The sequence below is a fragment of the Anguilla anguilla genome, chromosome 11 (assembly GCF_013347855.1).
Source record: "Anguilla anguilla isolate fAngAng1 chromosome 11, fAngAng1.pri, whole genome shotgun sequence".
In the NCBI taxonomy this organism is placed as follows: Eukaryota; Metazoa; Chordata; class Actinopteri; order Anguilliformes; family Anguillidae; genus Anguilla; species Anguilla anguilla.
Window position 1 is genome coordinate 38,222,014 of NC_049211.1, and position 14,767 is coordinate 38,236,780.

A 14,767-nucleotide genomic window follows, 5' to 3' on the forward strand; every position below is an offset into this window, starting at 1 on the left:
AACTACCAACGACAGTTTTGCTTGACAACGGTAAAATAAGCCCAAACGGCTGCAGAAGAATATTTCAATTCCAGGTGATTAAAAAATACAAAAGTAACCATATATAATCATTGTTGGTAACCCGTTGTATATAAGTGGAATAAACCCCTCTGGGCTGTCCCGGTTATTAGAAAATAATGTAGGCTACTTCGGTGGTAGTATGGGGTTACAGAAGAAATCATAGGACAGATGGACCGACGACAACGTCGTTTTTTTCATACGTCAGTGGGCTAATTTGCCTAATCTTCGCGGGACTTTAGACCGCGGTGGAAGCGTAGACAACCATGGGCTGAAGGAACCTTTTAGTTCCTTGAAAAGTAGTTCCTGGGACTAAAAGTTCCGGGTAATTTTGGTGGAAACGCGGCTTAAGTTGAGTAGTTTTTTCGCCTTCGAGCCCCGACGGCCTGCTTCGGCGGTGTTTTGTGGAGTAAGGGGATTAGCGGGTTAATCCAGGAGTGGTCAGAAATAGCAGGCTAATTTCTTGCACCCGGGCCCGGGGAGCAAGGCTGACGTGGAAGGAGCCCCTCGTAGGGTGCGGGGATGTCTGCTCCCAGTGCCGCTTGGATTACCAGCGTGTCGGGGGGGGGGGGGGGGGGGGGTCTGCTGCTGGGAAGGTGTCCTGCGTTCCCTGAGGGCGAACCAAGGGAAGGGGTGGTGCTGCCGGGGTCCAACTTCTCAGACCGGAAACATCAACTCTGAAGATGCACATTTCTGTCCTGGTCTGTGTGCTGGGATTTCGCTTTATGTTGACTGTAATATAATCATATCCTCTTCCTTTGTTTGTCTCGGGTAAGTAGTGCTTATTTTTGTGTAAAAACACCTAGTGCTTGAGGGGCAGATTGTTAGACCTGTAGTGGGTGTAATCTTGCTGCGTGTTTAGTGTTCTTACTGTGGATAAGAGTACTTATTTCATCAAGAATGTCAGCTTGGTGCCAAAATTTGGTGTCTCAGTTCCTGATTTCAAGGTTTTGATTTCTTTTTGTGGTTGGAGCAGACATTCTGGTTGAGCAACACAATGACTGAATTCAAAACCACCTCAATTCTTTGGATTACATTCCAGTTTGGCCGACCCAGGGGTCAATTTGCAAAACCGCATTTGAGCCAAATGAAATTTCTCTTGTAGGAACTTTGATTCCCTGTTAGCTTTTGCATAACAAAATGCAGAATGAGGATGAATTTTAACATGCACTTTCATTATTATGGTTTTAATTTATAAATTATAAAACGTATGTAGTCAGGAGAATTTTTTGGTAGCTATTGCGATGTCATGTTTTTGTCACTGCACTAAATCACTTAAGGCAAAAGATTTTTAATCACTCAATACTGTGTGAATTTGCATATACACTAACATGGCAAAGGATAACTGAATCCAAGGCCTCATCAGTTTTGCATCTGTCTGTTCCTGATCATCTGGTCATTTTAATGGCTTGTCCTTTTCATTTGGGCCCACAACATTGGACCCACAAACTTCAAAGATCTGTAGATCCCAAATGCAACACTAATACATACTCAACATACATGTTTTAACATGCCTAAAACATTCAGACTCAGCACACCGGTCGCTGTACATGTCTGTACTGCGTGTGCTGTCTGTAGCTGCCATCTATACCAGGGGTGTCCCATCGTATCTGAAAAGGGCTGGTATGGGTGCAGCTTTTTCTTTTTCAGCTCAGCACTAAGATGCCTATTGCTACTTATCAAGGTCTTGATAGAAGACTATGACTAGGTGATTGGTTGAATCAGGTGTCATAGTGCTGGGCTAAAACAGCAGCCTGTACCCACGTTTGCCCTTTTAGGGTAGGGTGGGTCACAGACCCCCGAAGGAGAACAGGCGGTCTACAGTGCTGGTGGGGAGTCGGCATGGTTTGGTAAAGAGACGATGCTATTGCCCCCATAGTGCTATTGCCCCAATAGTACTGTTGCAACCATTCTACTGCCTCTGTGGAACGCTCCCAGAACTACAGAGCTGCACTTGCATCATCTATCTAGGTTCTCCGTATAGAGTTTAGTCATGTTCGGTGTTGTTGCAAAGCCGGTGTCATGGGGAAGTTGGTGTTCATTGATGATGTGGTACACTGGGTGCTGTATAAAGCTCTTGGAACGCCATTCAAAAGTGTACAGTAGCCGGGTGGGAAGCCGGTGAGGGTATGAGTCCTGATCGTTGCATTAGCGACTCCTACGGGTTGGTCGGGGCGCCTGTTCAGCAGGGAAGGGACCTGGGGGAGATAGCGTGAACCTCCGCACGAGTTACGCTCTCCCAGTGAAACTCCTCGCTGTCAGGTGAAAAGAAGTGGCTGGCGACTCCACATGTATCGGAGGAGGCGTGTGGTAGTCTACTCTACACCCTCCCCAGACCAACAGAGGATAGCACATCGACCAGGACCGTGATTCACACGGGGAATTGGTATAATGACTAAATTGAGGAGAAAATGGTAGAAAAAAAGGTGTTCAGTAGCTAATGCAAATAATGAGTCGGTAGCCAGCTGTGCTGCAAGTAGTTAATGTGGTGTGATAGGTTTACTGAGATAACAAGCAGGGGCCATTGTTGTGTCTGATTATTTGGAGTATATAAGAGGAAAAGTAGAATGGTTCGAGGAGATTTGTCAATACGACATCCTGCGCGCCATTTGTGTGTATGACTATTGCTCTATCCACCAGGTATACGCACCAGGCAAGACTACGTGCGTTCCTTTGCACTTCCACTGTTTGGGGTGTCAGTGGGGATTCTTACAATTGGACTCCTCCTGCTCTGAGCTATCTGTCCTGTCTGAAATCCACAGGCCCAACCATGGTAACAGGACGCAGAGTGCCGATTGGCTGGTCCCACCGTGGTCGTGAAAGCACACTGCATCGTTCTCACATGGAGTCAGCTATGACATCATAACGGAAGAAAACAGTCTGCTTCCATATGATGCTGGGTATGACATCACCTTCATATGAATTAAATATCAGGAATCGGGAAGAATAGTTACCGCTTGCATATTATGGACTACCTGGTCAGCTACCTGGTTTCCGGGACATCGAAACATCCATAGGCACTGTTGTGCTTGGTCAGGCCCCTTAAACAACATTCAGCAGGTGCATTAAATTAGTCTGTAACCATGTCTGTGGCTACCGTATGTTGTGCACCTAAGTCTTTGTATTGAAGTTTTCATAATCGAAGGCACTCGACTGGTACATGGAAGTCCAGTGCTGTGACTGCAGGTCACCATATACTGTAATTTTCCATGAAATCATGCAACATCATGACATCGTTGTGTGTCATGTGGTGAATTATTGCGTGCTTGCAGACTGCCTGTGGTCTGCCTGCCGTGCAAGACCTCCAGTAAAATGACTGCAGACCCACAGAACGAAAAGAAGCAGCAGGCAGAACATGCACTCGGGAAGAGAACACGCGCTGGTCTGCACTCTTCCAAATTTACATACGACGTGAGGAGATGCGATATATGATACCAGCGATTCCAAACTGAGAAGAAAGATGAGATTGGGGAGGGGAAGGGTTTATTAAAAACCATCCAAGAGCCGTGAGTGTTTACAGTATGAGGAAGGGTCATCAGACTCCAGTTCTGGGCTGACTTAGTGTCTGCTAGTTTAACTGGAGTCCAGTTCTGGGCTGACTCAGTGTCTGCTAGTTTAACTGGAGTCCAGTTCTGGGCTGACTCGGTGTCTGCTAGTTTAACTGGAGTCCAGTTCTGGGCTGACTCAGTGTCTGCTAGTTTAACTGGAGTCCAGTTCTGGACTGACTCAGTGTCTGCTAGTTTAACTGGAGTCCAGTTCTGGGCTGACTCAGTGTCTGCTAGTTTAGCTGGAGTCCAGTTCTGGGCTGACTCAGTGTCTGCTAGTTTAACTGGAGTCCAGTTCTGGGCTGACTCAGTGTCTGCTAGTTTAACTGGAGTCCAGTTCTGGGCTGACTCAGTGTCTGCTAGTTTAACTGGAGTCCAGTTCTGGACTGACTCAGTGTCTGCTAGTTTAACTGGAGTCCAGTTCTGGGCTGACTCAGTGTCTGCTAGTTTAACTGGAGTCCAGTTCTGGGCTGACTCAGTGTCTGCTAGTTTAACTGGAGTCCAGTTCTGGGCTGACTCAGTGTCTGCTAGTTTAACTGGAGTCCAGTTCTGGGCTGACTCAGTGTCTGCTAGTTTAACTGGAGTCCAGTTCTGGGCTGACTCAGTGTCTGCTAGTTTAACTGGAGTCCAGTTCTGGGCTGACTCAGTGTCTGCTAGTTTAACTGGAGTCCAGTTCTGGGCTGACTCAGTGTCTGCTAGTTTAACTGGAGTCCAGTTCTGGGCTGACTCAGTGTCTGCTAGTTTAACTGGAGTCCAGTTCTGGGCTGACTCAGTGTCTGCTAGTTTAACTGGAGTCCAGTTCTGGGCTGATTCAGTGTCTGCTAGTTTAACTGGAGTCCAGTTCTGGGCTGACTCAGTGTCTGCTAGTTTAACTGGAGTCCTGGTCTGCCACTCTGTCAGCAGGTTTCAGTTTCAGCCCTGGATGAATGTAATGGCTCCTGGTTTTTTGGTGCCTTCACCACTTACGTACTTAAGCCATTGATTGGCTAAAGAGTCCACACACACACACACACACACACACTGATTGGCTAAAGAGTCCACACACACACACATTGATTGGCTAAAGAGGCCACATATATACACATAGATACCGAGGCCTAAACTGGCTCCTAATGGGAAACTGCAAAACCCTGCAGAGAGTGTGGCCCTTCAGGACTCAAGTTTCACTACAGCCTCTCATTTTTAAGTTGTATTTCAGCAGAGAAATAAATAATTAGCCTGGCTAACACATTGGGCTTACAGAGTTAGTGATGGCCTTCAGTGTGAGTTTGGTGCAGACTAACAGGCCTACACTGCCACCCCCGCCCTCCCCTCCCCCACCCCACAGCGCGAGGCAGAGCTCCCCGGCCCAAGTACACGATGGTGGGGGAGACGCTACGCTACGTTATCCCCAGTCACCTGCAGTGCTCCATGGCCTGCGGGGGGCGCTCCTGCAAGTACGAGGACCCGTCGCGCTGGGGAGAGGACATGCAGGCCATCAAAGGGCTCTACTCCTCCTGGTAACCACCCCTCACCCCCCACCTACTCACACAGATGCATAGCAACAGGCATGTAAAAATGTAAAATATGTTCTGTAGAGTGACATTTGAATGTACATTTAACAATTGAAAGCAGAGTCCAAATGGTGAACCACTCAGCCATTCTAGTTAGTTGGAAATTGGTAAAAGTTTCCTGTTTTACTTCCTGGTTTCTGGATAGTTATGATCTAGCCTAAGACTGCAGCAATGGTTAATATACAAACTGCCCTCTGTACTGTACAGGCATTCAAAAGCACATTGCAGTCTATGAACCAAATTTCAGTCTGCCTGCCAAATATAATATATTTAATGTATATATTTTCACATCGACTCATTAAACAACTGCAGTATGCCTTAGACCATGTACATATATGTGCTCCTCATTTCATGAATCGCTTTCGCTACGTGCCAATGTGAAAACAAGGTAGCTCCAACTGTAATACGCCATGGTAACCATGGTAACTAAACAAGCACTGATAACCAGTGCTTATGAATGGGAAAGCACTCGAAGGGGCAGTCTCGACCCCACTGTTGCCATGGAAACCCTGAGAGATACCGTGTGTTTGTCAGCCCTGTTCGACGGTCGGCCGCGAGGTGCTTCTGGGTAAAGCTGTGGGTGTCCTCCTCATTCCAGGGTTACAGACGAGCTCCTGGCCATGGCCCGGCCTTCAACAGAAATCATACAGAAATACGACGTCATTGAGCAATTTCAAAGGTCTAAGTATAAAATGTTTTATGTTTGACCGTTTCTGTGCCCTGTCCATCTCTGTGTTATGACTGTGCCCCGATTCAGATCTCTGTGCTCTGTCCATCTCTGTGTTATGACTGTGCCCTGATTCAGATCTCTGGGTTCTGTCCATCTCTGTGTTATGACTGTGCCCCGATTCAGATCTCTGGGTTCTGTCCATCTCTGTGTTATGACTGTGCCCTGATTCAGATCTCTGGGTTCTGTCCATCTCTGTGTTATGACTGTGCCCTGATTCAGATCTCTGTGCCCTGTCCATCTCTGTGTTATGACTGTGCCCTGATTCAGATCTCTGTCCTCTGTCCATCTCTGTGTTATGACTGTGCCCTGATTCAGATCTCTGTGCTCTGTCCATCTCTGTGTTATGACTGTGCCCTGATTCAGATCTCTGGGTTCTGTCCATCTCTGTGTTATGACTGTGCCCTGATTCAGATCTCTGTGCTCTGTTCTCTGTGTTATGACTGTGCCCTGATTCAGATCTCTGGGTTCTGTCCATCTCTGTGTTATGACTGTGCCCTGATTCAGATCTCTGTCCATCTCTGTGTTATGACTGTGCCCTGATTCAGATCTCTGGGCCCTGTCCATCTCTGTGTTATGATTGTGCCCTGATTCAGATCTCTGTGCTCTGACTGACTCTGTGCTGACGGTCTCTGTATTAGTGTCTGTCTGTCCCTAAAATGGCAGATGTCCAGGAGTCCTCATGTGCTCTCCTAAATCCAGCTGCACATCTCTGCGATTATAGACGATGACACAATCAGCTCAGAATATCTCATGCCACTCAGTCATGAATCCATAGCCTGGTTTCTGCATTGTAATTCATCCGTAAATCCCCTAATTATTAATCCAATCAGGAGAGATATACCTCAGGATATGGATAATTATCCAAAAGAAAAGATTATTATTATAAAAATCAGTTGAGGCAAAGTTGCACATAACTGTTTTATCAAGGAAGCTCAATAGAAACAGTAGATGATTTCATTTTCATTTCATTATTTTATCAATTAAATTGTATTTCAATTAAACGATTGAATGTTCTTAGATAATCATTTTATACGGTATTTTATTGAGTGAATATTCGGGCGCTGCACACAGAATAATTTTGACACCTGGATGAACTCTGAGTCTAATCTCATAAAGTGCCAAAAGCCTGCTTTCAGGGAGTGTATAATGAGACAGTGAAGAATCTCTGACGGTTTTTTTTTTTAATTAACTTCTCTCCAGGTGTGGCATAAGGACGCTGATTAACCTGCAGCACCCGGGAGAGCACGCCAGCTGCGGTAACGAGCTGGAACAGGAGAGCGGCTTCACCTACCGGCCCGAGGCCTTTATGGAGGCAGGCAGTGAGCCACGCTCCCGTCCCATTGGCCCAGTCCAGTTAGCGTTTCAGCCAATGACATTCTGCCAGTTCCCCAATCAGCAAAACTAGAATGGCTTCCGACAAGCCATGAATGACCACAGCAGTGCATAAAGCACAGAGAATAAGGCCACAAATATAACAGCGCACACAGTATGAAGCACTTCAGAATTATTCTACTGATGTGATTTAATGCACAGAGCTACAAACACAGAAAATGAGCATACAGCACATTTTTATTTATTTATTTCAATATTTAATTAATTTATTTAAGGATTCTGCCAGGTTCTTATTTGGTTTCAGTTTGGCTTACTCTTGCACATTTATTAGAAAGAAGTGTATGAATTGGTTGCTTTCAGTCCTCACTTCACAGAGTTACTTTACCCTAGGGTTGTTTTACCCTCTTGCACTTAGGAAGGCAAATTTGTCTTTTAGAAAGTTCTGGAGAAAGTAACGGATGCAGACTGTGCTCTTTCCCCACCCCAGTCTACTACTACAACTACGCGTGGAGGGACTACGGCGTGGCGTCCCTAGCGACCGTGCTGGACATGGCGAAGGTGATGTCGTTCGCCGTCCAGGAGGGGAAAGTCGCCGTTCACTGCCACGCCGGGCTCGGAAGGACAGGTGCGGCAGAATGACCTGCGATTTTCCGAAAAACAAAAACGCCAACCCTCCTGCTCTCGCACGAGCTCTTCTGTTGATCCGAAGTAATGATCGAGCATTATCACATTTTTAATCGAAACCCTTACTCAGTCGTCACACATATTTTATTTATACTCTGTCTATTTTTGTACGTTTTTGCTGAGTTGTCATTTTATTTAGGGTGAGGCCATGTATAAGCCCCTTGGGTCTCTTGCCGCTCCCTGCACTATTTCACTGTTTCTAAATCTCTTCTGTTTCTGTTTTATATTTTAATTGTGCTAAATAAAATCAAATCAAAAATCAAATATGTGCAAAATGCATTTTGTATTGACTTGAAGCTGATAAATATTGTTAATTGTTGCTTCATAGCTTGGTTTTGTCATCACATTAGCATTGTTTTGCTACAGGGCATTGCTATTTTTTCATTAATCAGTAATTACCGATGTTACAAACGACTGCATTGTGTCTGTGTTAAAGGTGTTCTGCTGGCTTGTCACTTGGTCTTTACCACGAAGATGAGCGCTGACCAGGCGATCGCGTTCGTGCGTGAGAAGCGGCCCGGCTCCGTGCAGACCCGGGCGCAGCTGCTCTGCGTGCGCCAGTTCGCCCAGTTCCTGGTCCCGCTCCGGAGCGTGTTCCCCCGCGCGGAGCCCGAATCGGCCGCCGTCTCGCTGTCCCAGTACCTGACGCGGCAGCGCCACCTGCTGCACGGCCCGGAGGCGCGGCGGCTGCGGCACACGCCCAAAGTGGTGGCCCTGGCGTGCCAGCTGCTGCTGGACGTGGCGCGGAACCGGCAGGTGGTGCAGCAGGACGTCCTGGACGTGGTGGAGCCCGTGGCCGAGGAGAGGCGCGGCGCGGGGGGGGTGGAGCCGGCGGCGCGGGGAGGCCGCCGCCGCCGCCGCGGGGAGGGGCCCGGCCTCGCCGCACAGGAGCCTCCCCGGCCCCGCCACCGTGCCGCTGCGCACCCCCGAACCGCCGCTGTTCTACGTCCGGCGGAGCCTCAGCTACAGCGAGCGGGACCGCGGGCGGCCCGGCGCCACCCTCGACGCGGGGGGGGACGTGGGGGGGAGCGCGGGGGGGGACGCGGGGAAAGAGCCGAGGGCTCTGAAGAGACTGTGCTTATCGCACGAGGACCTCAGAGACGGCGGCCGCCAGCCCGACGATGGGCCCGCGCTCCAGCGATGGCCCCCCGCCTCGGACTCCCCCCACAGCTCCACCAGCTCCGTCTGGGACCAGCTGCCCCCGCCCCGGCGCGTGGAGCGCCCGCGGGACCGCGCGGGCGGGACGCCGTCCCCGAGGAGGGGCGGCGAGCGGCGCGGCGGCGGGCGCGAGGACGAGGAGCGGCCCTCCGAGGTGCCCTTCATCCTGCTGCAGACCGAGCTCAGTCTGGAGGCTCGGCGGCTGCTGGTGGCCCAGGCCCTGGCTGTGGACCTGGAGCGGGACGGGGGCGAGGAGCAGAGGCGGAGAGTGTCCTGGTGGCAGGTAACCGTTCCTGTGCAGGCCAGGACACGCGTGCGTAATGATGCGCATGCGTATGCCTGCGCACGTGCATCCCTCTGCATCCGTGCATGTCTGTGCATTCCCTCACATGCCTGCACACTCCTGTGAATGCACACATCTGTGAATGCACACACCTGCATGCAGCACCTGCACACTCCTGTGAATGCACACATCTGTGAATGCACACACCTGCATGCAGCACCTGCACACTCCTGTGAATGCACACATTTGTGAATGCACACACCTGCATGCAGCACCTGCACACTCCTGTGAATGCACACATCTGCGAATGCACACACCTGCATGCAGCACCTGCACACTCCTGTGAATGCACACTCCTATGAATGCACACACCTGCACACTCCTGTGAATGCACACATCTGTGAATGCACACACCTGCATGCAGCACCTGCACACATCTGTGAATGCACACACCTGCACACTCCTGTGAATGCACACACATGTGAATGCACACACCTGCACACTCCTGTGAATGCACACATCTGTGAATGCACACACCTGCACGCAGCACCTGCACACAGCTTCGCATGTTATGCACAGCGTGACGGCTGGAATGTACGCTATGTTCAGCAGAACAGCCAAATTAAATTCCTGGCGCCTCCCCCCACAATTTCCCACATCTTGATAAGGCACTTGCACAGTACAATACAGTGCTATTTTACATGGATAAAAATAAAACTGTCATGTTGCGTTGCTTTAAATAGCGCTGTTCCGTTTGTGTGAGATAATGACCAATATTGCGAGTTGTTGAGTTCCTTTTTTTAAAACCAGTATTCAAATGGGCAATCTATTTTTGCAAAAAAAAATTTTGCCACCTATCGGACATAGTATTGGACAAACTGGGGGGAAAAAGCATTTAATAAAGCATTTAAAATAAAGCATTTAAAAGATGCTACTAGGTTTAGAAAGATAACTGGCGCAAGTTACTCTGTACTAAGATCTAATATAAGGTCTAATGTAATGAGGTCAGGCAAATTCTTGCCAATGTTCGCCACCCCACTACATGCCAAAGTATGCAATAAAAGTAGCCTAGATGTGGGAGTGGCATACTCTCGCAACATTAAAGACACACGAGGATATTTGGGGCCATGTTCTAGCAGCTGTTAATTTAATAAGAACTAAATTAACGTGGTGTTCATGTAGTGTTTCTATATTACGTACTGTGATTGCTTTTTAATGCATTATTTCAACAAATTATATAAAGTATTACTTGAATTTAAACAAACCAACCTGAAATAACCTGAAAATCAGTGTCATATTATGTGATTGCTTAGATGTGCAAAGTGTATATTTTCATCATCGTCACTTTCACCTAGCTTCCTCAACTCAGACCCTTAACCCCTAATCGCTCCTGATGAGCTGGCTGGTGCCTTGCATGGCTGCCTTTCACCGTTTGTGTTTGTGTGTGTGTGAGAATGGGTGAATGAGAAGCATGGCCATTGGTGTGTGTGTATGTGTGTATGTGTGTATGTGTGTGTGTGTGTGTGTGTGTGAGAATGGGTGAATGAGAAGCATGGCCATTGGTGTGTGTGTGTATGTGTGTGATGATGGGTGAATGAGAAGCATGGCCATTGGTGTGTGTGTATGTGTGTATGTGTGTGTGTGTGTGTGTGTGTGTGTGTGTGATAATGGGTGAATGAGAGGCATGGCCATTGGTGTGTGTGTATGTGTGTGTGTGTGTGTGTGTGTGTGGACATGTACTACTATCTTTGTGAGGACCAAATGTCCTCACAAGGATAGAAAGATGAGGAAAATTACAGGAAGTGAGGACATTTTGCTGGTCCTCACAATTCCAAGAGTCTGTTTTAGGGTTAAGGTTAGGCATGTAGTGGATCGGGTTAGAGTTAGGGTTAGAGGTTACGGAATGAATGTAGTCAATGGAAATCACTCAGAAGTCCTCACAAGTATAGCAATTCATAACGTACGTGAGTGAGTGAGTGAGTGAGTGAGTGAGTGAGTGAGTGAGTGAGTGAGTGAGTGAGTGAGTGAGTGAGTGAGTGAGTGAGTGAGTGAGTGAGTGAGTGAGTGAGTGAGTGAGTGAGTGAGTGAGTGAGTGAGTGAGTGAGTGAGTGAGTGAGTGAGTGAGTGGCATTCATTGTAAAGCACTCTCCTGCAGCCTTAGTTGCTGGACAAGGCGCTGTATAAATGCAGCCCCTTTACCCTGGTGCTTTGGGGGGTCCTGCAGATGGAGCTGAACTCTGGGGGGGACGTTTGGGACAGCGTGTGCGCGGAGCAGGACCCCTTCGTCCTGTCCGGCCTCATGTGGTCCTGGCTGGAGCAGCTGAAGGAGCCCGTTCTGAGCCGACGGGACGTCCAGGCCCTAGAGGAGCAACCCAAAGACCCCAGCAGGGTTTTTAACACGCTGGACAAGGTCAGAGCTTTGTGTCAATATGCATATGTAACTGTACATATTTAACTTGGGCAGCAGGGTGGCCTAGTGGTCGTGTGCTGGTGGAGTTGCTGGTTCGAGCCCCTGGTGGGCATATAGGGATGCTGACTTGTATCTGGAGAGATGAAGTTGGGGTCCCTACAAGAAAGAACGCTGCCGTTGGGACCTCGGTCCTTAGCCCAAAATCCAAAACAGGCTTTACCCCCGTTCTCTCTCTCCCCACTTGCAGCTGTTCTCTCTGGCATTTCTCCCAGGGCGTCCTTAAAAGAGAGAAACATGTTCTCAATGGATCTTCCCTAGTTAAAATAAAGGATTTTTAACATAATTCATTCTTATGCAAAGAATGAGATACTTCACATGAAGGAAATCATCATACAGACCAAGCCTTATAATCTGAGTATATCAGTTTATGGCATTTAACACTGACAAAATTATTAGAACAATGTTAATGATCAAGCAAAGTTATTAGAACAAATGCTCATCTTGTTTTTTTGTTTAGCCTCTAATCCCCAGTGAATCTGTGATTCCCATGGTCTGTGCTGTGACTGCCTCAGAGTCAAGGACGTGGTCCAGCCTACGAGCCCTTTTCGTTGTGTGAACATTTGAAAAGATTGCTCTTACACCGCTAGTGAAGTAATTATTGTACCAATAAAAAAATCTTGTCTTCCTTCTTTGTTGCACGACGCACCGTTGTCTACTCTGTTCTCTCGCTTGGTTACGCTGTGCTCTGCAGGGTCCTCGCCAGACTCTGACGTGCATCCTGCACTGCGCGGCCCAGGTGATGGCCCCGTCGGTGGAGTCCGCCTTCCTCGATCGAACGATAAAGGCCTTCACCAAGGTGGGCGTGCTCCGCTCCGCCCGCGCCTCACCGCTCCGCTCCGAAATTAGCTTCACGTCAAGATAGCTCTGCTTAAGCACAGGGTTCCGAAATTAGCTGCACGTTGATACATCTGCTCTCAAGCACAGAGTTCCTAAATGAGCTGCGCGTTGATACATCTGCTCTTAAGCACAGAGTTCCTGAATGAGCTGCGCGTTGATACATCTGCTCTTAAGCACAGAGTTCCTGAATGAGCTGCGCGTTGATACATATTCGCTCGAGCGCACAGTTCCGAAATTAGACGCATTACTTAGCTCTGAGCCCAAAGGATGGTGCCAGACCTGGGTCAAATTTTTTGCCCTAAAAACATCAAACTGTTTCTTCACATACACTCTCTACTTTTGTGTCAACATTAATGCTTTTGTGTTACAAATATACAATTCATGTATTACATTACATTACATTACAGGCATTTAGCAGACGCTCTTATCCAGAGCGACTTACACAACTTTTTACATAGCACTTTACATTGTATCCATTTATACAGCTGGATATATACTGAAGCAATGCAGGTTAAGTACCTTGCTCAAGGGTACAACGGCAGTGTACTTACCCGGGAATCGAACCTGCGACCTTTCGGTTACAAGCCCAGTTCCTTACCCACTGTGCCACACTCCGTCCTACATGTGTTACAAAGGGAGGCCGTTTAACAAAATGTGTTGTCCTCAACGAGCCATGGAGGTGTGTTTAAAAAAATGACACGTTATGTGTTGTTTTAAACACATCTGCTTTGATAGCGTACCTGTACATATTCTGCAGACTGAATTTACATAAAATCCATCGTTCGTATTGTATCTTTTTGGTTATTAATGCGTCTCATTGAGAATTCACAGGGATATGACAGAGTTTTCACAATTTTTTGGCACTTATGAGTTAAAGATCGTCTCAGGTCTGGTGGGTGAACCATACTGCATATATACTTAATCTTGGGGCTCTAAAGTAGTTTTACTCTATTATACCTGGCAATACGAAAGCATGGAGCCTTAAATGTAAAGCTGATGGATGTTTCTTCCAAACTAGATGAAAGCGGGAGAGTCGGAAGAAGGGAGGATTGTGTATAAGACCATGAGGAGGGTCCTGGCCCTGGTTCTGAAGGAGATGAAGGCACAGAGAGAGGAAGAGGACGCAGGTGCCGTGGCTGTCTGTCCCTCACTGTAACGCTTCAGACTGGAGTCTGGACAGTGCATCTGTCTGCGCTGCGATGCATTCGTCTTCGTGTTCAGTATTTTCTTTTTGATTGATGTGTTCCGTGCATAAAGAAAGTAAAAACCCACTGGCTTCAGGAAGTGCTGGCCGTCGGTACTCGGATAATTAAAAATGAAAAAACTCGACACCGATTATGCTCCAATAAATCATTTGCCAAATATTTACCAATGTTTTTCGGTACACAGTGTCTTTGTCAGGGTGGCGAAGGCCCTGGGTGCCAAAATGTCGGCAAATAAATGATACGTTGGGGATTAAAGTGTGTGGGGCGTTCTCTTTCTGTTTGATGAATGCATTTTACTGCGTTTCCTTACAATCATGCCAAACCAATAATGCCATGCTTCCGTGCCGTGAGCCTCTGCTGACAGGCTGATTTGTAAAGTGTAGCTGTATAATTGAAATTATTTGTATATGTAGATTTGCACCCGAATGCACAGGTGTATAGAGTCTTTCTCACACACAATCACTTACTTATGTAAGCGCTTTATTTACACCATTACGTTTGTAATTAACAGTGCAGCCTTGGGTTTCCTTTAATTACAACATGGACAGCCCAGGGGGGTGTGCTTAACCGGTTACCCCATATTAAAAGGGAGGGTCGGCTAGATAAAGGCATCAAATTTGTTGTAGGTACAAGCTCAGCCCTCACGCTGAGTCATACATTTGAACGATGTAAACGTTGACTGACTGAGCGTGTCGGTCACCAATCTACACCCTGAGCCGACCAGAGGAGGATGGGTTCCCCCCCCCCTTGAGCCTGGTTCCTTCCGAGGTTTCTTCCCATCTGCCACAGGGAGTATTTCCTTGCCACTGTTGCTTTTTAGGCTTGCTCCTGTGGGGGGTTTAGGCCAGGGTTGTCTGTGAAGCGTATTGTGACAACTGTTGCGATATACGCTATATAAATAAAATTTGATTGC

General features: G+C 47.8%; 1 protein-coding gene across 1 annotated transcript; it reads left to right on the plus strand.

The window, feature by feature from the left end:
• Window positions 1-2,481: 2,481 nt before the first annotated feature.
• LOC118208044 (protein tyrosine phosphatase domain-containing protein 1-like) lies at window positions 2,482-14,109 on the plus strand. The gene is made up of 10 exons (XM_035382308.1): window positions 2,482-2,957; window positions 4,930-5,101; window positions 5,754-5,834; window positions 7,086-7,204; window positions 7,705-7,842; window positions 8,338-8,770; window positions 8,859-9,342; window positions 11,567-11,752; window positions 12,504-12,608; window positions 13,668-14,109. The coding sequence occupies exons 1-10, from the start codon at window positions 2,948-2,950 to the stop codon at window positions 13,803-13,805; spliced, it is 1,866 nt and encodes a 621-aa protein (XP_035238199.1). The 5' UTR covers window positions 2,482-2,947; the 3' UTR covers window positions 13,806-14,109.
• The last annotated feature ends 658 nt before the right edge of the window (window positions 14,110-14,767 follow it).

Coding starts and splice junctions, on each gene's coding strand:
- LOC118208044 (XM_035382308.1), top strand. Junction 5,835..7,085: donor GTCATTGAGCAATTTCAAAG/GTCTAAGTATAA, acceptor ACTTCTCTCCAG/GTGTGGCATAAGGACGCTGA. Junction 11,753..12,503: donor TTTTTAACACGCTGGACAAG/GTCAGAGCTTTG, acceptor TGTGCTCTGCAG/GGTCCTCGCCAGACTCTGAC.